This window comes from Nelusetta ayraudi, unplaced genomic scaffold, assembly GCF_046127955.1.
Source record: "Nelusetta ayraudi isolate G7.1 ecotype Tasmania unplaced genomic scaffold, CSIRO-AGI_Nayr_v1 ptg000063l, whole genome shotgun sequence".
In the NCBI taxonomy this organism is placed as follows: domain Eukaryota; kingdom Metazoa; phylum Chordata; class Actinopteri; order Tetraodontiformes; family Monacanthidae; genus Nelusetta; species Nelusetta ayraudi.
Window position 1 is genome coordinate 5,280,293 of NW_027466113.1, and position 22,524 is coordinate 5,302,816.

General features: G+C 44.4%; 4 protein-coding genes across 5 annotated transcripts; 3 read left to right on the forward strand and 1 right to left on the reverse strand.

The window, feature by feature from the left end:
• The first annotated feature begins 2,700 nt into the window (after positions 1–2,700).
• On the forward strand, positions 2,701–7,114 carry wnt4b (wingless-type MMTV integration site family, member 4b). The gene is made up of 8 exons (XM_076041214.1): positions 2,701–2,886; positions 3,246–3,399; positions 3,491–3,575; positions 3,670–3,801; positions 4,705–4,847; positions 4,939–5,079; positions 5,424–5,586; positions 5,689–7,114. The coding sequence occupies exons 1-8, from the start codon at positions 2,789–2,791 to the stop codon at positions 5,856–5,858; spliced, it is 1,086 nt and encodes a 361-aa protein (XP_075897329.1). The 5' UTR covers positions 2,701–2,788; the 3' UTR covers positions 5,859–7,114.
• On the reverse strand, positions 6,740–11,889 carry cdc42l (cell division cycle 42, like). Its single transcript, XM_076041216.1, has 6 exons — positions 11,775–11,889; positions 9,551–9,655; positions 9,353–9,425; positions 8,658–8,767; positions 7,895–8,092; positions 6,740–7,769 (listed from the first exon to the last, which is right to left on the reverse strand). Exons 2-6 carry the CDS (start codon positions 9,653–9,655, stop codon positions 7,680–7,682), a joined length of 576 nt encoding a protein of 191 aa, XP_075897331.1. The 5' UTR covers positions 11,775–11,889; the 3' UTR covers positions 6,740–7,679.
• A 401-nt stretch (positions 11,890–12,290) lies between these two features.
• mlf2 (myeloid leukemia factor 2) lies at positions 12,291–15,429 on the forward strand. Its single transcript, XM_076041215.1, has 8 exons — positions 12,291–12,602; positions 13,438–13,549; positions 13,666–13,701; positions 13,828–13,881; positions 13,996–14,124; positions 14,280–14,439; positions 14,782–14,993; positions 15,187–15,429. Exons 1-7 carry the CDS (start codon positions 12,559–12,561, stop codon positions 14,988–14,990), a joined length of 744 nt encoding a protein of 247 aa, XP_075897330.1. The 5' UTR covers positions 12,291–12,558; the 3' UTR covers positions 14,991–14,993; positions 15,187–15,429.
• An 858-nt stretch (positions 15,430–16,287) lies between these two features.
• Positions 16,288–21,985, forward strand: LOC142898321 (gamma-enolase-like). Of its 2 annotated transcripts, XM_076041213.1 has the most exons (14): positions 16,289–16,833; positions 17,014–17,065; positions 17,703–17,788; positions 17,877–17,972; positions 18,067–18,125; positions 18,229–18,298; positions 18,410–18,543; positions 18,626–18,848; positions 18,930–19,127; positions 19,586–19,662; positions 20,022–20,146; positions 20,240–20,348; positions 21,173–21,231; positions 21,410–21,985. In XM_076041213.1, the coding sequence occupies exons 3-14, from the start codon at positions 17,704–17,706 to the stop codon at positions 21,477–21,479; spliced, it is 1,305 nt and encodes a 434-aa protein (XP_075897328.1). In that variant the 5' UTR covers positions 16,289–16,833; positions 17,014–17,065; position 17,703; the 3' UTR covers positions 21,480–21,985. The 2 variants fall into 2 exon arrangements, with proteins under 2 accessions (XP_075897327.1, XP_075897328.1); XM_076041212.1 differs by lacking the exon at positions 17,014–17,065 and having other exon boundaries at positions 16,288–16,833.
• Positions 21,986–22,524: the final 539 nt, after the last annotated feature.

The following is a 22,524-nucleotide window of genomic DNA, read 5'->3' on the forward strand; positions in this document are numbered from 1 at the left end:
CCCGGCGTCGCCCTGAGGCAACCACCTCCGAATGAGGCCCCTGCTCCAGAAAGCCTGGCCGCAGAGCGTCGCTGGACAGAGTAGCGTCGGTTAAAGGTCTCAAAGTCTGTCGCGGCCCTCCCCTCAGCGTCGGGGAGGGAACGTCTGTCATCTCAGCGTACTGTATATGTCACGCTGAGGCTTTAACAAGCGTCTCTTTAGGGCTCTGCAACCTTGGCTACAGTCAATCGTGACCGAGGCCGCTCTGCCACGATAAAATGTCCACAAAATGGGGGAAAGATAAGGATAAAAAAAGAGGGCAAGTTATTTACGAGAGAGGGGTGAAGGGATGAGCATAACAGAGGCGCCGGACGTGACAGTTGCCGGCTCATCACCATGGTGTTGCTGTGGGAGACAGCGGAAGACGTCATTTGGAAGAAACAGGGGGACACAGAAGGGGGGTGATACAACATGAGGTGGACAAAAAAAAGAAAGGTGGGAAAGAGGGACTCCAAAGAACCTGTCTTTGCAGATATGCATAGTGGACTGCGTGCGTGCGTGCGTGCGTGCGTGCGTGCGTGCGTGCGTGCGTGTGTGTGTGTGTGTGTTGTTGTTTATTCAGGGTCCGAGGGTCCAAATTCCAGAAATGGAAGTTTTTGCACGTGTGGTTCCAGAGCTACGTACATCGACCCATCGTGTTCAATGACAGAATTATATAGGGGCGTAAAAACACGCAGGTTTCATCAGGTAGGACATAGTTGTGGAGAAGAACCGCTTTGGTTGAAAGGAACTTGAGAAAAAAAGCTTCTCTACAGAAAAGTGAAAAAAACAACAACAATGGGTTACCATGGTTCTTTTAAGTTCATTTACTTTTTAGTCAATAGTTAGAATAGCAAGAGATTCTCTGTAAAAAAAAGTGTTGCAAAAATAACTGCCAGATTTTATCAGAAACTACTGGCTGAACTATCAGCTGAAGGCCTATTGCGCATGATTCACTGGGATCCAATCATAAGAGAGCACATTCCAAACAATGTTGATCCCTGTTTTCTGCTGTCTTGATCTCACATTTTTCTTAGATCAGCTGCGATATCAGGGTAGAAACAAAACTGGAGCAATATGACCTATGATGGTGACCAAGTTTAACTTTATCTTTAACAGATCAGCTGTATGCAATATGTCAAAGTTTGATTGAAACTGAGGTAACACTCCCGTTTGATAATGTTTGTCAGTTCTGCCTTGTCGCTGGAGGAGTTTGTTTAACTGAGGCAGCTCATTTCAAAGCTTTTACGTGCCAACTGATCAGACAAATGGGCTTCTTGCCATGTGTAAATGTGCTTTAGTGTCTCTTCATTTCTTCATTTCTCAAAAGAAAACACTTCTCAGCTTAACTCCTAAAAAAAGATAAATCTGGGAGATATAATGGAACATTTGTCATAAATTTTTTTTATCAAATCTAAAATTAAAAAAAAGTCAACTGTTCCTTAAAATGAACCCACAATTGTCTTTCTAAAGGTTGCAGAACATTTTTTTCTCATGAATGTATTTTCTTCACACACATTTTTAAAGACCTCGACTAAATCAATCCACATTACAGCATTATTTTTTTTCCCGTGTACATCACAAACCTACTTTGTCACTCTTAACAGCCCCCCCACCCCCCACCCCCGCCTCGCCCAACGCCGGTGTTACAATCTCCACTTATTCCCTGCTCGCCCTGTGGTGATTTATTTGCCTCAGTTCCAATATTTGTCGGCAGTGTGTTTTCTTCCCCTTGTCTAAATGTCACCCCTTCTTCTAAGACAATGCGGGCAGTGGGAGAGAGGGAGAACGAGAGGGTAAATGCGGGGGAGACAGGGGACGAGGAGGCGGGGGTGGAGGGGGGGTGACTCGTAAAATGAGCAACAAAGTTTGGGAAAATTAAACATTAGGTAAGAGTATTTTTTTTTCTCCCCCTCCACATCAATGTACAAAGATAAATGCTGCGTCAGTTTTTTGATGAGAGGTATTTTTGCAGGAGAATCACTCAGAGGTTACACCAAAGGTTTTGCAATATCGAAATCAATATACTTCAGTGACATGAATAGAACAGAAGCACATAAGCGGCTTTTATTTCTCTTATATTCATCCAAATGATGGTTTTCTTTTTAAACGGACAGCTGTGGTTTCATGCAAAACAAACATGGCAGGAATTAAAAACTCGGCAGCCTGATGCTCTCCCCTCCTCCTGCCCCCCCTCTCCTCTCTCGGCATCACGCCTGGCCTCCCCCTCTCCCCTCCACCTCCTTTATAACCCATCACTCCCATCCCGACGCCCTCACTCACTCGTGTGGCTTCAGCCTGGCATGGATTGGGCTCTCCTGGGAACGAGGCTCTCCGCTGACTAGTCGCAATGTCTTCAAGCCTCCCGGGATTCTCATCTTTTCCGTAACCTTTAGAATTCTGCCCCGAAATGGTCAATTGAACTGGATTACGCGGACACATTTTCCTGTGCGTAAAGGATGAACTTTGGGGATTAACTTTCAACTTGACCGCCTCGACACTGCAGGAAGGAAGGACAAAGTGGAATCCGAAGGCCGTTCGGTCTGGTAAGGATCAGTTATACTTTTACGCACCGGCGACTTTGAAACAATCCCTAAAAAGAAATTTGCCGACTGCTCCAACGCTGTTTGGGTCTCGACAGATATGCGGGGATCATCCCCAAACTCCCGGCCGGAGACTTAAGTTGGGGTCGGCGGCAGACCAAAGCGGGCGGCTGGCTCTCCCCATCCAAACCCCCACCAGACGGACGGACGGACAGACGGACAGTCTGATGCCAACTGCCTCCACTGTCAATCTCACTGCAGCTCTCCTCCTCCTCCTCCTCCTGTTGCTATGCGCAGCCCACCCCACCATGGCAACCAACTGGCTGTAAGTCGGGCATGAGCGGCGGCGGGAGAAAAGAGCGAGTTTGTTTGTCCTGCTATAACTTTTAAAAGACGCTGACACGTCTCTAAATCTCTTTCAGCCGCTGCCCTCGCTCTCTTTGTCTCGCTCCCGCTGACCTTTTCTCTCTCCTTTCTCTCCGGAGCCTTTCTGCGTCGCCTTCTCCTCGTCCTCCCCTCGTTTCCATCCTCTTTCACAAAAAAAAAAAAAAAACAGGGCCAGGTTGTTACCTCCTCGTCCCCCTTTGTGCTGCTCCCCTTTCTCCTAATTACTCATCCTCTCTGCTTGGTCCAATCATTTCCCTGCCCCCCCTCACTCAACTTCCACCTCTCTCGATGTCCCAGCTCCCTGGCAAGGCTGCCTCGCTCCAGGGCCGTGTCCGGTGATGCCCCCTGTGCACGGCTGAGGGGCCTGACCCCGGGGCAGGTGGGGGTATGCAGGGCACGAGGGGAGGTCATGGATTCCGTACGCAAGGCGGCCGAGATGGTCATCGAAGAGGTGGGGTCAGAGGTCGCAGGACGTCCGTGCCGCCTTTGGACGTCAAGGTCTGATCTTTGATCTCACTCGTGTCTCCGTCTCGCCGACTCAGTGCCAACACCAGTTCAGGAATCGCCGCTGGAACTGCTCCACCACCCCGCGTGGAATCAATGTCTTTGGCAGAGTGATGAACCAAGGTATCATCCCGTCTGAAAGCAGGTTTCACAGACATCTCCAGTGCCTAGAAACCCATGCATATCTAAATTTTTACATTTTTTCATTTCAATGCAGGGACGCGTGAGGCGGCCTTTGTGCACGCTCTGTCCTCAGCCGCCGTGGCGTTGGCCGTGACCAGAGCGTGCACCCGCGGCGAGCTGGAGAGGTGTGGCTGCGACAGGAAGGTCAGGGGGGTCAGTCCTGAGGGTGAGCACGTATGAATATGCAGCTGGTGGGGGTCACACTTGCACACAAACACATGCAAACACTAGAAATAACATATTGAGGATTAATACAGTCTATCATCTTCAATCACGGCCATTTGGTGAAAGGGTATGAAAAAAAAAGAAGACTTTTTTAATGAATAAAAACAGCGACAAATAACAATCCCCAAAAAGAATCTTGCACGGTGACGCTTAAAAAAACACCTGCATCATGGTAAAATGAAGGTGTCTAGTGGCTCCACACATGCAGCCAGAAGGAACCAACATGAACTCTGACTGGCTGGCATCATACAAAAGTCTTTCTTGAAGTTCCTGTCTTTGTACGTGAGGACATTCCGTGTTGTGTCTCCCATCTCATTGCTCATTGCTTGAACCAAAGACAATGACATCCCATACAGTAATTTCACAGCAGTGGAAGCGGAACTGTTGCCATCTGTTAACTAACTATCCAAAGGACCAAGAATTAGTATAGTATAGTCGCAGAGAGGCTAAGTAAGGGAAAAAAAACTCTTACCTGCCAGACGCGATGGTTGCCGATGAATCACGGCTCTGAAAACGAACTGCTTTGTAGATTTATTGCAGTTCAAACACAAACAGTGGGGCGATTTCATCACGTTGAATATTTTACATGCATCTTTTTTGAGTATTAAAACGTAGCTTAAAGCAAAATGAAGCAAAGCAAAGCTAAAACAGTCAGCAAAGCAGGACGTTCCCCCCTCACCCTCTAAGTTCATTCCCGCCCGGTGAAGGACAGCAGATATTTATTGATAAATTCATAACAAAAAACGAAACACCACAAGCACCACACACAACATTAGCTGGCACATACGTCATCCACTGTCCATTCAACTCAGTTCTGCTCAGCACTCACTGGTTCCCCCTCTAGGTTTCCAGTGGTCAGGATGCAGTGACAACCTCTCCTATGGCGTGGCTTTCTCTCAAACATTCGTGGACGAACCAGAACGGGCCAAGGGCCTGTCAGCTGGGCGACCGATCATGAACCTCCACAACAACGAGGCTGGGCGAAAGGTTGGCGCAAGATGATTTATTATTATCATTGTTTGACGGCTTAAAATGTGTCACTGGCCATTCTTACGCTTGCTGTCCGCTGCACTCCCAGGCTATCCTGCACAACATGCAGCTGGAGTGTAAGTGTCACGGTGTCTCTGGGTCTTGTGAATTGAGGACCTGCTGGAAAGTGATGCCGCCGTTCCGGCGCGTCGGCACCGTGCTCAAAGAACGATTCGACGGAGCCACAGAGGTAGGAGTCCGATCGCCGGCCAACAGGAAACTCTCAAAAGAAAAAATGTCTACTTACCTGTTAATACACTCCTAAGATGTTAGAAACTGCAATTGTGGATCTGAAGCCTTTGTGATATCACAAGGGGCATCATTGGTTCTGCCCTTTGAGACTACTATTACCAAAACAAGTAGAATATCTGAAACAGAATCCGTTTCATCAGGAAGCCACGACCAAGTGTTTTTTGTTTCTACTCATTTGCAGAAGGGTCTAAAACAGAGAGTCCCGGATGTAAAACTAAGTTTAGGAAATGGCGCTTTTCACAGTTCCCAGACAAACTCTCTCAACATCAATGTCCCTCTCAGGTCCGCCTCACTCGTGTTGGAACCAGGACGGCCCTGCTACCCCGGGACCCACAGGTCAAACCACCCGCTGCCAGAGACTTGCTCTACCTTGCACCCTCCCCAGATTTCTGCCATCTGGATCCGGAGAACGGCATCCCTGGAACAGCCGGTAGAAGATGCAACGGTGAGGCCGGCGCATACGTCAGACACACGGCTGAGTTTCCTGTTTTGAAAGCAAAGCTCATAAAATGTTTCTCTGTTCTCCCCCCAAAAAAACAACACCCAGGAACCTCTCGCCTGGCGCCCGACGGCTGCGAGCTGGTGTGCTGCGGGCCGGGATACAGAGCGGGCCGGGCGGAGGTGGTGCAGCGCTGCTCCTGCAAGTTTTCCTGGTGCTGCTCGGTCCGCTGTCAGCAGTGCAAGAACACAGTCACCATCCACACCTGCAGGGTTTAAAGCAGCCCAAACTGGAAGGAACGGAGCGCCGGACACCCAGAGGACAAGTCTTTCAATAAATTCCTTCACTTAACACCAAATTATTTTTTATCAAGAAAAAAAAAAGTGTCTTAATTATGTATTTTCCAACACCTTATAGGCCAAAGCTATTGAAGGACTGCAGAAATAAGAATTTAAGTGCAAAAACATATTCCATCAGATAGCTGGAAAGACCTGCATGCATAAAATAATAAATAAATAAATAAAAAGCAGTTAATCTCGCAAGGAACTCACTTTTTAAAAAGCAGAGTCTAACTAAAACTAACTGGGGACACAGGAAAACTTTGTTTTGTGCCAACAGCTTCCATTGTTAAAAACCTGCAGGTCTCCGACTGCATTTGTCTCTTCTTATCTTTCACGGTTTATTTATTTTCACATCCAAATCTTCAACCTTCAGACGCCACCTTTAATTGTGAGAATAACCCCTACATTAATATGTCTGTCTTGTGTTTTTGCCCCTCATCTCTTGTGCACAGGCACTGCTTTTAGGTTCATTTAAAAGAAAAATCTAATAAACAGTAGTTTTATTGAAAATGTTTCTTGAGCATCTTGTTGACCAAAGTGTAAAAAAAAGGTGTTGCACAAAGTTCCTGTAAAGGAACGCTGCTTGTAGTGTGGGTCAAAAGTCAAGATGGTTGCACCTCTATATTTTTTGACACCATTCTGTTGAAGGTAAAGTGTGAAGAGCAACACTTGCAAGTCGTAAAAACCAAGAGTGACACAACGTCAGCAAAGACAGTGGCTGTTGTACATGCAAGCCAGGCAGGTTTCACAAGAGACAGGGTTTGAGATGGAAGATGTCTCTCATGTTGGGCCCCCTCACAAACATAAATCGTAACAACTTTTTCTGTTCTCTTATCAAACCATTTTATTTAAGAAAAAAAAAAAAAAAAATCCTGTGATTACAAACACCCAGAATATCACTTGCAAGGGCTATCATCTCAATCTCTAACAAGATTAAGAGCTATTTCAAATATTACAGCTCAAATTGTTATAATCACCAATGAGTCAAAGTTGGTAGTCTAGCATAAAAGAAAAAAAAAAAATCCCAGTCACAGAAGTAATACAAGATAGACATGAGAAGTTGAAATGGGCAGTTTGGAAGAGAACTGGAGAGCAATGTCCCCTTTGAAGTCTTGTATTTAGAATAAACATGTGAAGTCAACCATTGTTTGGAGTGATCAAAATCTTGCGCGCTTCTTGTATTGATTTCAAAGGGGCGAGGAAAGAAAGTGATTAAAGTACCTCTTAACATTATTTTGCCCCTCAGACCAAAGAAAATAACAATAAAAAAATAATAATAATCAAAGCTACACGTTTCTTTTTAAATTTCCCTACACTGGGCATAAAAAGCCCCAAAAGGCCACAGAATGTAAAGCATAGAGGAGACTAAAGGCATCTACTATCAAGTAATAGAATATAATTTTTGTTGTTTTTTTTTTGTTTATAATGGAGTGACAGTGACAGGCAGGGAGGCCCGCCCCACCTGAGCCAAGTAGAGAAAACACTGCAATTTCAAAAGCTTTCAGAAAAAGGAGAATCATGACGCTTGCCGCATTTTACTGCATGCTGAAATTTTTTTTGCTTGCTCAGCTTCTTTCAAAGTTTATTTTGAAGGCACAATCAGAGTACACCACGAGATGATGAGGATGAGTCTCAGCGGCACTGTGCCTCCCCACCCCCCGCTCGCTTCGCCCTTTCATTCATAATGGCCAGCGATCAATCCAATGATTCACCCCACCTGTTTCATACACCATCAAATCTCTCACTGCCCTTGTTCCTCTATAGCAGGACACACCTTCGCCTCTCTTTTGTCTCAGGAGGCTCCAAGGCCGCAAGGATGGCCTCGTCAAACACATTCTTCAGCCCCCGCTGGTGAGAAGGGACAAAATAAAAAAGGAATGGAACAATTTAGAATGCCATTGCCAACAACTTCCCGTACAACAACGCTCTTTTACTGCAGCAGCGCGATGAGCGATTTAAAACGGCGCACACACCTGTGTCAGAGCGGAGCACTCGACATATTTAACAGCCTTGAGCGCATTGGCCAGCTTCTCTCCGCTGTCGGGATATAGAGGGCGCTGCTTGTTCTTTGCCAGCTTCTCAATGGTGTTGCTGTCTTCTCGCAGATCCATTTGTGTGCCGACGATCAGGAAGGGTGTGCGAGGGCAATGGTGTGAAATCTCAGGAACCCACTAGAGGGGGAGAAGCTCATGTCACTTTCATGGTATCGCTAGCTGCGTTTCCATTACCCCTAGAATTGCGTAAAACCTAAATGTCGCAATAAGAAAGTGGTGATGGAAACACCTGAATTTTGAAACACCTCTTAAATATCGCTAAAAGGTTTTGACACTCTCATGAGGTGCTTTTTCAGACGTATCGATTAAAAAGTATATCGCATTTACACGTCAGCGGACCCGTTCACTCCAAGTGAAAAATTTAAACAAACAAAAGCAAACGCAATTCTCGTAAATGTCGCGGGATGAGATTTTACGAGAATTACTCTCACTGAACGAGATTTTATGAGAATTACGGTTTATGCGCTTCACCCCATTCAATGGAAACATTCAACATCTAGTTGCTGCTTTCACACTTCAATTCGGCTGAGCTGCACTACGGGCATACAATAAAAAAAGGCCAAAAACATTTAGAAAAAAACAAACAAACTCACCACATCTAAATGTTTTAATACTGACTGAAAACACAGGCAAATTCAGGTCTTTACTAAATCAGTGAAAAAAAAATTGCTCAAACACTGACCTTCTCTTTAACATTTTCAAATGATGAGGGAGAGACGACAGAAAAACACACAAGGAAAACGTCTGTTTGTGGGTAGCTGAGAGGACGCAGCCTGTCATAGTCCTCCTGACCTGAAAGCAACAATCACAAGACAACATATGGCATGAATCAATCTGTAAAAGTAGGGAGGCTCCAATCGATCAGCCACAAGCAGCCATCAGCCAATATTCAGTGATCAGCTGGGCTCTGGTGTTCTAGGAGACCCGAGTCTAAAGTTTTCTAAAAGCTGTTTCAACGTTTAACGCGCCAGTATTGTTGCGCGGCCATTATAACAAAGGCTCTCTTGTAATTCAGTTAATGACTTATTGTGTCACTTAAAGTTGGTTGTGTTGGTTCACCGTTTGTATGCTGGCATGGATTGCTGAGAAAAAGACATTGGTAGCTGCAAACGTGACACAGACTGTGGAAATAAAAAAAAAACCTTGAACCTTGAAGATGTTTGTGACAACTGAAATAATGCCATTAACAAACTATTTAGTTCAGTACTTGAAACCGGAACTTAATAGTTTTTGGATATTTACTTGTATCTGTTAAATGTCCAGATCTGTATTTTCTAATTGACTGAACCTGCTTCCCTCCTGACTGGAGCATCCCTATTTTATTTAGAGTGACACAAACATAAAACAAACAGGAACCATGTCAGATATTCAGAATACCTGCTGTGTCAAACAGCCCGAGTGTGTAGGGCTCCCCCCCGATCATCACCGTCACCGCATAATTGTCAAAAACCTATTAAAAAAGGGAAACAACAATCAAGCAATTTTTCACACACATGTTCAATTTGAATTCATCATAGTAGTTTAAAAATGTTTTAGTGATGGGAGAAAATGCAGTACAAGTGATTTTTGTCATACCGTTGGCACATATTCAGAGGGAAACTTGTTGGTTGTGTAGGAGATCAGTAGGCAGGTCTTTCCCACTGCACCGTCCCCTACCACTACACACTTTATAGTCTGCATCTACAGGGAGAGATTCAAGAACAGACATCAAAACAGTACTGAAAAAAATCTCATGTGTTCAGAGAGTCTGGACCACATCGGATTTTTTTTTTTTTTTTTTTTTTTAATCTGTTGCAGTTTTGTAATGAGATTTTCTTGTTGTCTTTGGTGTTTTTTTTATACTGCACAGCCTCTACTAGTGGGCTTTAAGTTAATCAGACATGCGTACAGTTTGGTCAAGAGGTGGAAGGCGGGTGTGGGCTTCCTAATAACCCTGCAGCTCTTTGTTGTGGTTCTCGTGGGTGGACCAAAGGGTTTGCATCCCTGCGCCTCCGAGTAGGAGATCGGGTCCTGACTGCTGTTAGTGCACCAAACATAGTCGCAAAATTATGGAGTCCAGAGTCCAGCTGGGGGACTTCAACGCCCATGTGGTGTGATTGGAAGGAATGGCTAGACCGATCTGAACCTGACTGATGTTCAGTTCTGTGCATGGTGCACTGTGTCCACAACTCACACCATGTTCCAGGACCAACTTGGCACTTTGAATCTTAGCTTGAGGAGCAACAATGCGTTTTTTTGTTGTCCTGACGGTGAGATTGGAGCAGCTCTTCACTCTCTTCAGAGTGCTGGAGGGTGCGTGGGAGTGGCTCTGACTTGTTTCCAGTGGGAGTTGACCTCCATCGAGACTGCCGTTTGTCACAGGTTCTGTTCATAGTTTACATGTACAGAATTTCTAGACACAGTCAGGCAGGGGATTGACAGGCAGATTGGGGCAGCGGCCCACAGGGATGCTTTCGATTTACCACTTAATTTACTTCTTACGACTCTCACCTACACTCATGAGCTTTGTGATTCATGACCGAAATAATAAGGTCGCGAATACAAGCGGACAAAAATGAGTTTCCCTTGCTGTGTGACGAGGCTTTCCCTTTGCGATAGTGATAAATTTGAGTCATTCGCGAGGCAGGGTTGGTTAGGATGCCTTCGCCTCCCACAACCCAGACCTGGCTTGAGCGGTTGATAGCAAGGTACAAGGTGCATACAGTTTGGCTAAATAAAATCACGTTGTTATTAATTTTAGCTCTGCCGGCAACAAATTCAGAATAATGTTTAAACAGTGAGGCAGTGCTTCTAAAAATGAAAGTACTTCAATGCAGGCTACTATTATTTCAGTATTTTAAAAAAATAATAATAATTTGATGCATTTCTACACTCTCTTTACAGTTACAATATTTAATATACAAACAAATAACACTACCACAATTAAGCAGCAAAAATAAATAAATCCTGAGAAGTGAACACAAGCTTAGAGAATTAAAAAAAAAAAAAAAAAAAACTGAAGTCGCCGTCTTCTGCGTCTCAGAAGTTTGTTTGCAAGTCTTCCTTAAAGCACTTCTGCATTTCAAGCCGCATCCGATTCTGACTGACAGAGGAACTGTGTTTGTGGAAAAGAAATCACTCTAGGCTAGCCGTGCTCATTATTACATGTGCATGCATGCCATAGACTATTGATGACAGTGCATCACTTCCGCATAGGCGACATACCAGAGATGTTGAAGGAAAGGCGGCCTGTTAGCTATATGAAGCTAAATTACGAGCGGATACTGGCCAATACTTCCGCTGAAACAGTCGTTCATCGGAGGAAATGGTACAGAAGAGTGATTTACAAAGATTTTAGGTTGTTCTTGCCGCTACGAACAACCTAAAAGGACATATTGATGATAAAGTCGACCGTGCCTAATGTTACGGTTAGTTTACTGACTATTAACGCGGCTGAGATTTACAAATTCAGAATCTTTCAACTGTCGCCGTGTTTCTTCAGTCGGTCTGCTTGATAACGTTCCAAAACTAGAACACTTCGTGTGTTTAACGTCAAACACAAGAAAACTGTTAGGAAGAACCAATGATAACTGTCACAACTTCTTTAAAACCCCTATAACGTTAGCCACGGGTAATTCAGCCCCGGCAGAAAACTTTCACACAACGACAGTTTGAGTCAGTCACAAAAAAAACAACAACTAAATAACCATTTCCACATATTATTAAACTCTTAAAATGAACGCGACAATCCTAGATTTTTCTTGACACTTGATGAAGGCCAAATGTTAAATCTAAACACCTTTCTATAAACTCAACTCACCGTTTTTCTTCGCACAGGTTAGGCGTTGGTTACATCCGGGTTTATGGCTCGAGTTACTTTCAGCGCAAGCGCAGACCGAGCGAGCGAGCAGATAGGTATTACTTCAGAATAGAAACATTGCCTCCTACTGGACAGAAGCATCCACAGCACATTCTAGCAAATCAACGCGATAGTACGTCACACACGCGCAAATGTAACATATATTTCAAACATTTATAATTTTGATTATTTTTCCTTTATTTAAAATAAATGCATGTATCCCAAAACAACACCCACTCATTTGTCTGAGCAATAAATGAATCATAAAATACAGGATTTGTAAAAACGAAACGTTATAGTTCACTGAACTAACTCTCTAGATTCAATTCTATATCAAGCGTTATGCACAAAACAACATTATAAACATCAAAAATGCAAAGGTAATATTTAAATGTTCATGTCGATAGCCAATGCAGGAAATCGTTTATTTTGAAATGAAAAGGGACCGGAAGTCACAGTTGTTGTCCACAACGTAAATTTTACAGCAGTGTTGCTTCTCTTTGTCAGTGAACAGTCTTCCGTTTTCATGTTTGCTGCTGGTTTCGAGAATTCCCCACCTCTCAACGCTGAGTAATCTGTCACTTTGACAAATGGTGGCCGAGTTCTAGCTTTTTTCCGGGACCCTTCTTGTTGACGGCCTTTATTTCCAGAACCTGAGCCCAGGTCCATCATTCCTTTTTTCACCCGCTACTGTTTTTATTTCGCTAGCTGGCTAGCACGGGCCAGCTGAGTTAGGACACCTAGCATGTTTCGATTCCTGCATGACGATGATGACGACCCCTTCATGATGTAAGTACTGACATTAAAACGCATTCCTTTCGGGGAGTGTTTTCGCTGCAAAGGGTGGATTGTTCACACATTGTCACAGCCATGTATTTATTTATTTTCCCCCAGTGACAAAGGCAGATAGGCTACCTAGCGCTAACGTTACTCTCTGTCTGGCTCTGGGGCCCTACGGTGCTCCAGAGGACATGGTCAGCCAATCCTCAGCTGCAGTATCCAATTATCGCTCTTTAAACCCCCCCGTTCGATGTGTTTTGAAAATCCCTCGTCACACGGCATTGATAAGTGGGTCCTGTCCTGTCCTGTCTTAGAAAGCACTTGTTATGTTTTTTTTTTTTCCTAGAACATTCCTTACATAACACTAGAACCAAATGAGCAACACAACAAAAACGCTCCCCTTTCTAGAGAAAATATTCGTCTCTTTCTTTGGAACAAAATGTACCCATTTTGTCTGAACACTCAAACTAAACCAGACTTATTGAAAACATACTTGTTTATTCTTTGACAGACTCTTTGACCAAGGACACCTGCTAGTAGCATATCATTAACACAGATCGAAAATGCTGCTGTGGCCCAAAATATTTACTTTATTTCACATGTGCTACATTAATATTAATAATGGCATACAATCATTCACAAACATTTGCTGGAAGAACTCTTTATTTTGTACTCCCAACTTCCATGAGATTTTATTTAACTTTAATTTAAAAAGAAAGCCTAATGCCCTCTCATATTATTGCTCCTTCAACATGTCTTCTCCCGCTCCCTGCAGCTGCACACAACTCAAAATACAAATCATGGCAAAGCAAATGGTTTTAATGTCTACTGTCGCCTCCTCTAGGGATCCATTTGCAGCACACAGGCACCAGATGAGGGCCATGTTTGGATCATTCGGCATGGCCCCTTTCGGTGTCACCGCCCCAATGCAGCCTCACCGTGCTCCACGCAGACAGGTAACTATGACGGCTCCGCGCAGATTAGGATCTTATTGTGGATAGTGTGTCGTCTGCTTGTTGTTGTCGATATCTTAATCTCAGATTTGAAATTAAAAGTTTGTCTTTTCCCCCAGGCGGGACCTCTGGCTCCCTTTGGCATGATGGGAATGGTGAGTGTCATCATAGTCACCACTTTGTTATGTAATACAATACGGTGAGAGGGATTAATTATAGAAGTGTTTTAGATGTAAGGATTTTTGATTGAAATTATGCTCACCTTGTTTTAATTTCTACAGGGTGGAGGTTTCATGGACATGTTTGGCATGATGGGCGAATTAATGGGAAACGTGGTGAGTTAAATTTCGCCATTTCACTTTGGACCTGATTGTGTGGTCTGTTTAAATAAAAACCTGATTTGTTGCTTTGTTTTAATTTTTATTTGTCGTTGTTTTCTTGTCTTTAAGGAACAAATGTCCGACACTCCAAACTGTCAGACATTTTCTTCGTCGACAGTCATCTCCTACTCCTCCTTAGACGCAGGGGTCCCCAAAGTTTATCAGCAGACCAGTGAAACAAGAACAGGCCCTGGAGGGGTGAGAATTTGAGCTGTTTGTTGAAATCAACAGTAAATGTGGTGACAATGAAGCAGTGATGTTGTATTATCAGTATCACAGTTGCTACACAAACGTTCTAGTTTTGAGTTCACACTGAGGTTGTTTTGGTCTAATGCTCCTGCTTGCTTCGACAGATCCGTGAGACGCGACAGTCCGTCAGGGACAGCGAGAGCGGCCTTGAACGTCTCGCCATCGGCCACCACATTGGCGCTCGCGCACACATAATGGAGCGGTCCCAGAATCGTCGCACCGGAGACCGCGAGGAACGGCAAGACTACATCAACCTCGATGAGGGTGAGTGACTGTCTCGTTTGGGATGAGTTGAAAGTATAAAAAGTGAAGCAGGGGATAGTGGTGTGACTCCACGGAAGTACAAAACAATGCGTTTCGATTAAGAAAGTAATTGGCGTAAATGTCATAGCGTGATTTGCTTATCGTAAACATTTGTACTGGCCTGAAATCGTAGCTGGCGTAAGAATATGAGGCTTAATATGGCCACTCTTTGCATTTGTGCATTTCAAACCACCTTTTTGGCGCCCATAAATCTGGACAGTGCACATTGCTGACACATTGACTCAGTCAAGGTAGTACAGAATATTATTCCACTCACGACCTCCCCACCGCTCCCACCACCAGGTGAAGCCGCAGCATTCGATGAGGAATGGAGGAGGGAGGCGGGAAGATACCCCCCAAACTCCCGGTCGCTGGACTACAGCCGGGATCGACGGGCAGGCGGCCAGCAGCTTGCCATCACCGCACCTCCCACCTCATCACCTCCGGCAGGCCATCGGCACGAATCCCCCAGACACCGTCAGCCCCAAACCCGCCCTCGCTACGACTGGTGAGAGGTAAGAGAGCCGTGACGACTCAGTTGTGCCTGGAAACTTATTTCAGGATGTTTGGGTGCTGGTGTGAATTTTGGGGCATCTCTTGAAAAAAAAAGTAGTCTTGTTTTTACGTTTTCTTCAAAGCTCCAGCTAGTATCAATGACGAAGAAATCTTTTTTGTTTCCCACCTGCTAATGGTTGAATGTTCCCGCAGGCGTCCCATCAGATGGCAGAAGTTGAGGAAAGGTTTTCCCCGATGCTGTGAACAACTCCAAGAGTCGGAGGTCGGCTGCCCATCGAAAAATGTTTGACAGGACTGTCTTTCCATAAAATACTACACACACATTAAAAAACCCTAACACACACGCTCTCTTGTTGCATTTACAGCTTCCCCTCTCAACTGTTACACATGACAAACGCACACACACACACGCACACACACACACACACACACACACACACACACAAAACAAAACCCTCATTGTTAAAATTCAATGTGTTTGCCCACTGCACTAAAGTGCGTCAGTATAGAGTACATCCACTGTACAGTCCATTTTGTTCGTTTGTGAAGACACAGATGTGTCAGTGAATTGAATTGTATACTGTTAACTAATCTAACTCAATAAAGGTTCATTAAACATTGTTAGATAAATTCTGACGGTGGCGTGGTTGGTGTTTAAAGTGGCGTGCCAGGAGAAAATCACATCACAGCTCCGGACCAATTAAATCACTCCGCTGACGGCATGCCCATCACTGGAGTCAATTTCCTCTTTAGACAATGAACTCCTTCAGCAGGGCTCCCAGTCTACCTTTTTGCCTGTGCATGCTGCGTCTTAAATCACGGTCACGGCTATTTTTAAACACCGCGCCACGGCGCTGCTGTTGGCAGCCATCTACCTGTCTTCTTGTCTCCTTTAATCCCCATCATTAGACGACCAAAGTGCTGCAGAAAGGCAGCTAAATTTGTGCCCGTCGTCTCGCTCAAGACGCAGCTGCTTTGTTCTTTCCCCCCCACCCAAGTGTATAAAACTGTGGTCTGCTTGTTTCTGTATTAAAAGTTGCGTGGGTGTTCATTTAAAGACCCAGTGGGTCAGATACAGTAAATAAATTGAAAATGTTGTTAATCCCTGTTTTCATACACACTCTGGGCCACTGTAAGTGCAGTTTGTATTACCGTATTAACGCTGCCTCATGCTAGCAGGTCTTTGTTATTATTATTATTATTATTATTATTATTGTGTTTCATAAACAAACACTATTGAAAATACATTATGCCAAATGAAAATACATTATTATTGGTGACCACTGACTAATGTAATTTCTCATTCCCATGCCAGGAGATGTAAACAAAGGGGACTCTTTTATTATTTTGTAATTTATGGCATTTATTGGCAGAGCAAAACCCAAAATTGGCGCCAGCTACGATGCTAGGTAGCAGTTAGCGGGGAAATTATTCAATCGTTCCAGGCGCTGCGTACGTGCGCTCAGCAGGCCGTTGCAATGTGGAAGGCATTCAGATTGAAATTGCTCAATGTGTTTGCTCATTCAAAGGCTGTCCGGCCACAACAGCCCATTGTACTTGCAGGTGTTCCACTTCTTCACCCTGGCTTCTCAACTAAAACAAAATACGCGCACATGCATTCCCTTCCTATTGCACTCCATCTATCTCTCCTCTCCTCTTTCCCCGGTGTCTTCCATCCCCTCCATCCGCTCTGCATCTTCCAGTGACTCACACGCTGCCCCTCCCCCCAGCGTGCATGTCATATGCTCTCACCCTTCTTCCGTCGCTCTGTGTCTCACTCCCATTCGTCCGCGGGTTTGCTCACGTTCTCTCTCCGGCAGGCTCGGAAACACGCTGCAGGTAATGTTTGGAGAGATTGATCTGCCCCTTTTGCTCCCTCCATCCGTCCTATGCTGTCTTCATCATCATCATCATCATCCTCACCATCTTCTCCTCCTGCTCTGATTTTTTTTTCTCACTGTCTCTCTCCATCTCTCTCTCATCCTCCCATGTTCATATTCACTGACTGAAACGGCACAGAAAATTGAAGTAGCTTGTGTTCTGGACCGGGTGACTATAGATCCATTAATAGGTGAGCATTATTTGCTTTTGATTTATGTGTCCGTCATCCTGTATGTATGTGGTTGTGTGCCTGCATTTGCTTCCCAGCAGTCATCCCTTGAGGCAGCATCACTGCCATTGATGTGCTTGTGTGTGTGTGTGTGTGTGTGTGTGTGTGTGTGTGTGATGGATCGAATAATGTGCCTTTCCATGCTATGGTATATATGTAGATATTCATATTCATGTTACGAGGGAGCGCCACAGGGACAGCTTACAGTTTTTTGAGCGGAATGATGGGACTCCTCACTTCCAACAGTCGTTACTGAGGAGATTTAAAGGAAGTTGGCCTCCGTCCATTCTTTCATTTATACCCCCCACCTCGTCTTTTCAGGGCTTTTACATTTGTGTGTGTGTGTGTGTGTGTGTGTGTGTGTGTGTGTGTGTGTGAGGGAGAGAGAGAGAGTGTGTGAGGATGACGGGTGTGAAGACCTTCTGACTAATGTAAGATGAAGTCACAGCAACAGTGCTGTTTTCCATGACTAGATATGTTTTTTTTTTAACCTTTCCTGTTTTTTCTATTTATCTCCTAAACCTTGTTCCCGTCTTTGACTCGGATTGATTGTGCTTGTCATGGAGGGAAATGTGATGACATCTCCTCTATTTGACAGGATGTCCATCGTGACTATTTTTGCCAGGGAGATCCTGGACTCCAGGGGCAACCCGACTGTGGAAGTAGATCTGCACACTAGCAAAGGTTGGGTGTAGTTACGCGTGTGCACAGTCAGACTGTCCAAATAAATCAGGCCTCTTACAGCTTTGTGGCCCGATCCTCCATTTTCCAGGTGTGTTCCGGGCTGCTGTTCCCAGTGGTGCATCCACCGGCATCTACGAGGCTCTGGAGCTCCGTGATGGAGACAAGACCCGCTACAAGGGCAAAGGTGGGGCATTACAGATGCATCTCCTGGTTCTCTCGTGTTCTCGCTTCTTTTCCCTTCATGTCACAAACTCCCGCCTACTGTCCTTCTCTCTAAGGCGTCAGCAAAGCCGTCAACCACATCAATGAAACCCTCGGACCGGCCCTCATCAAATCTGTGAGTGCGGAAGTTCATTAAAAAAAAAAACAAGAACATGATGCTGCAATAGTCCAGGTGTGAATGGACTGTTTTGTGAAGGACAGTGTGACCTTCTGTTTAGGGGATCAGCGTGCTGGAGCAGGAGAAGCTGGATGACGTGATGATCGAGATGGACGGCACCGAAAACAAATGTGAGCCTTGTTGTATCACGGTGTCACACGGCTGTTTGTGCACCCGTGGCCACAGACTACATTCATCTTGCGCTGCTGTTGCGTGTGACCACCTCTGTGTGTCTCTCCCAGCTAAGTTCGGGGCCAATTCTATTCTCGGAGTGTCACTGGCTATATGCAAAGCCGGTGCGGCGGAGAAAGGCGTCCCCCTGTACCGCCACATTGCTGATCTGGCCGGAAACAAAGACTTGGTCCTCCCAGTTCCTGTGAGTCTTCCTGCTGTAACAGCATCCTTTGCTAAACACCAAGTACAATCTCATCCCTGTCACCCTGTGCCCTTCCTTTCAGGCTTTCAATGTCATCAATGGGGGATCCCACGCTGGAAACAGGCTGGCAATGCAGGAGTTTATGGTACTTCCTGTCGGGGCGGAGTCTTTCCGTGATGCCCTGCGCATGGGGGCGGAGCTCTACCAGACACTGAGGGGGGTCATCAAAGAGAAGTACGGCCAGGATGCCACCAATGTCGGAGACGAGGGAGGCTTTGCACCCAACATTCAAGAGAACAGCGAAGGTGAGAGAAAACCGCAGCAAAACGACCTCCTCCACCTCCTGCTGTGTGTCCTTTAATTGCCCTTCAACTGTACCGACACAGCGCTGGACCTGATCAAGACGGCCATAGAAAAAGCCGGCTTCACCGACAAAGTGGTGATTGGGATGGATGTGGCTGCGTCGGAATTCTTCATTGAGGGCAAGTACGACTTGGATTTCAAGTCCCCGCCCAATGCCGCCCGCAACATCAGCGCCGAGGAGCTGGCCAGCATCTACCAGGGCTTCATCAACAACTACCCAGGTACATGTTAGTGCAAGACCAAACATATCACATGTCTGAAAAGCCTTGTTTAGGTTAAAACAGCAGATTCTCAACCCAGTGAAAATACAGATTCTCACTGTCACACTTATTATCTGATTAAAATTCCATAAGTAACTATCGTAAGTGCTCTCCATTTCTCTTGGGACACTTAAATCTATGACTTGTTGTTTACTGACGGACAAACGAATAAGTCTGCGTCTACCACAAAAAGCCTATTGAAAACGTGAGATGATGTAATACAATAAAAATTTGTGCCACACGCCAAGGAAAAAAACAGCTGAGAAACAACATGTGAACAGGCATCATGTACTGTGTCACTTCTGACACATGTTAGGGGAAGGACAAAAGTCAGCTTCTTTAACCTTGTCCAAATAGAGGAAACATTTTTTAATTTATTCAAGAAAAAAAGACAAAATGAACCTATTCTTACTTTCCAGTGGTGTCCATTGAAGATCCTTTCGACCAGGACGACTGGCCTGCTTGGTCACAGTTCACAGACTTGGTGAATATCCAGGTAAGAAATCGTTTAACCATTCTACTCATGTTGAAATTGTAATCATCCAGCTGCTTTAGAAGTGTACTGTAACACTTTTGGATTGCACATTATTGTTTGTTTACTTTAACTGCTGTGTGTGGCAGTAATTGAATAACATAATTTCATTTGTTTGAAATCTCTGCACATTAGGCTTAGTTACAGTTTTGAAAAATTGCTTTTCTATTAATTTTCATTTGTAGTTTGTGAGGTGACAAATTGCACAGCTACAGCTTTATTTTGAATAATCTACAAATATGAATATTTTCTTTCTGTTTTTAATTGAATCTGTAACAAATGTATTGGTATGAATTCTCTTCATCTTGTTTTTTTCTTCTCAGGTGGTCGGAGACGATTTAACTGTGACCAACCCTCGTAGGATACAAAAAGCCGTGGAGGACAAGGCCTGCAACTGCCTCCTGCTAAAAGTCAACCAGATTGGATCTGTTACCGAGGCCATCAAGGCGTGAGTGGATATCTGCGTGTGTGTGCGTGTACATATTATGCACAGTGTACGTGCATCCATGTGAGAGGCCTTCCACCGTGGCTGTGCCCTCAGGTGTAAGCTGGCCCAGGAGAACGGCTGGGGTGTGATGGTGAGCCACCGCTCGGGAGAAACAGAGGACACCTTCATCGCCGACCTGGTGGTTGGTCTCTGCACTGGACAGGTAACACTCACTCACACCTTGTCCTACCACTTGCCTGCCTTCATATGACTTGAACATCTTCTCTGTCCCTAAAATGAAAAGTTTTTTTCCCCCCGTTTGGTGAGTTCTTATGAATCTGACATCCCTGCCTTCAAGGATTAGCTCAAGCAAAACGGAAATATCAACCATTTCCTCCTCAACCCTGTGTCGATGGAGGCTCTGGTGACATTTTCCAGTCCCCAGTCTTGTTTATGTCATGCACGCTCACGTGGACGTAACTGCTGCTGCCGTAGGGGGCTACAGGGGATGTCGTTGGTGAAAAACATCACTGTCAACGTCACTGTCCCAAGTCAAAGTAGACTGGAACGTCTTCTGGACACTAATGTCACCGCATGCCTCATAGGAAGGAATGTTTTTCTTGCGCTGAATAGCAAACGTGACAATTGGGGGGAAATGGGTGGAATTCTTTTCATACATGATCCTCCCAAACCATTTATCCAGTTAAGTAAATGTCAGCATTGCCTCTATCAACATCGGGGTGAGTCAAATGTCAGTGAAATGTCAATTCTGGGTCACTAGAGGCTCTTTGTTTTGTTTTGTTTTTCTTAATCAACAGGCAAAAATTTTAAGTTCTGTTTAGTTTTAGTCTAGGTTATTTTGAACATATTGTTACAAACAATTCTGCAATTTTAAAATCAGAGCGAAAGACATACACACACGATGAATAACAGATTAAAATAGCAAAAACAAACAAAAAACACAACGAAACAGAAAGAATCTACACATAACCAAAAAGTCACAACAATCATATCCAATCAGTCATCATAATGAATGAATCCCTGCAGATAAAGACTGGCGCTCCCTGCCGATCAGAGCGTCTGGCCAAGTACAATCAGCTCATGAGGTGTGTGCCCACGGCTCTGATTTCATGTTGGTACAAAGTGGCCGTAAATATCTGATGACAATAACCATCTCTCTCCTCTTTCCTCTTTGTTTGTTTTGCTGTCATCCTCGGTCACATCGCCCCCTCCTCCTCGTCCTCCTCCCTCTTCTTGTCCTCCACGTCCTCCTTCTCCTGTCAGGATTGAGGAACAGCTGGGCGACCAGGCACGATTTGCAGGCCACAACTTCCGCAACCCCAGTCTAATTTAAAGGGCCCCTGCCTCCCAACGAAAGCATGCGTACATATAAATAATGATGAATAATGTTGTATTTCCATGACACAGACATAGTGAAATAACGCTTTCAGCATTGGGATTCTTTTGTGTCAAAAAATGATAAGAATAAGAATAAAATACCTAGATAATGTACTGATGCTCCAATATTAAGGACCAGAAGTCTGAGCCCATTTGACTTTGCGGCTCATGTAAACGGCATCAAGGCCAGAAGGACAAAGCCGCCTTTCAAAAGACAAGGAATTTTCTGTGTGTGGATCTTGCACCCTGCCCCCCCACCTCCCTCCACCTGACAGTGTTCCTCTGACTTGCTACGGAACTGTGAACTCAATCTTTGTTCTCCTTCCGTTCCCTCCTCCTCCAGTTCCTCCTGATGTTTTTGTTGTGGACACGCAGCCGCTCAGCACATATTCGTATCTGTGACTCTTGTCTGTTGTGAGATAACGTTAAATAATAAATAGATATATGTTGACTATAACCAAAGGTGCCTGTGCATTCCTTTCAATATTTATTTAATTTTTGGATTAATATGCAACGTTATTTGCCTACATATACAGGTACTACCCGAAAAATTTGAATATCAAGTAAAAGTTGTTTTATTTTGGCAATTTAACATAAAATATGAAACCAACAAATTTTATTGAGCCATTACACGCAAGTTGACATATCTCAAGAAGTTCCTTGTTGTAACTTTGCTGATTAAGATTTTTTTCGAGTTTTTGAATTTGAGGTTTTTTTTAAGCTGCAAGACCTGATCAGCAAAATCAAAAGAAATAAAAACTTGAAATGTATTGATTTGCATATTATTCGTTTATATAATATGTCAAATTCACCTTTTAAGTTGAATTGCAGAAATACAACAACCTTTTCAGGATATTCTAATTTTCTGCGTAGTACCTGTATATAAGTCATATATCATTGGATATAAGATGAGTATGCACGAAAACCATGTAACCACTTAAATAGTGCTTTCGAAGTAAATGAATGGACTGTGTTAGATGGTTATAAAATAAGAAATACAG

Coding starts and splice junctions, on each gene's coding strand:
- LOC142898321 (XM_076041212.1), top strand. CDS start 16,730: ATGTCATATGCTCTCACCCTTCTTCCGTCGCTCTGTGTCTCACTCCCA. Junction 16,834..17,702: donor GGCTCGGAAACACGCTGCAG/GTAATGTTTGGA, acceptor TCTATTTGACAG/GATGTCCATCGTGACTATTT. Junction 20,147..20,239: donor GTTACCGAGGCCATCAAGGC/GTGAGTGGATAT, acceptor CTGTGCCCTCAG/GTGTAAGCTGGCCCAGGAGA.
- mlf2 (XM_076041215.1), top strand. CDS start 12,559: ATGTTTCGATTCCTGCATGACGATGATGACGACCCCTTCATGAT. Junction 13,550..13,665: donor ACCGTGCTCCACGCAGACAG/GTAACTATGACG, acceptor CTTTTCCCCCAG/GCGGGACCTCTGGCTCCCTT. Junction 13,702..13,827: donor CCTTTGGCATGATGGGAATG/GTGAGTGTCATC, acceptor TAATTTCTACAG/GGTGGAGGTTTCATGGACAT.
- cdc42l (XM_076041216.1), bottom strand. CDS start 9,655: ATGCAGACTATAAAGTGTGTAGTGGTAGGGGACGGTGCAGTGGGAAAG. Junction 8,768..9,352: donor CGGGCTGTTTGACACAGCAG/GTATTCTGAATA, acceptor TGTTGCTTTCAG/GTCAGGAGGACTATGACAGG. Junction 8,093..8,657: donor TTGAAAATGTTAAAGAGAAG/GTCAGTGTTTGA, acceptor CTCCCCCTCTAG/TGGGTTCCTGAGATTTCACA.
- wnt4b (XM_076041214.1), top strand. CDS start 2,789: ATGCCAACTGCCTCCACTGTCAATCTCACTGCAGCTCTCCTCCTCCTC. Junction 5,080..5,423: donor GATTCGACGGAGCCACAGAG/GTAGGAGTCCGA, acceptor TGTCCCTCTCAG/GTCCGCCTCACTCGTGTTGG. Junction 5,587..5,688: donor AGCCGGTAGAAGATGCAACG/GTGAGGCCGGCG, acceptor AACAACACCCAG/GAACCTCTCGCCTGGCGCCC.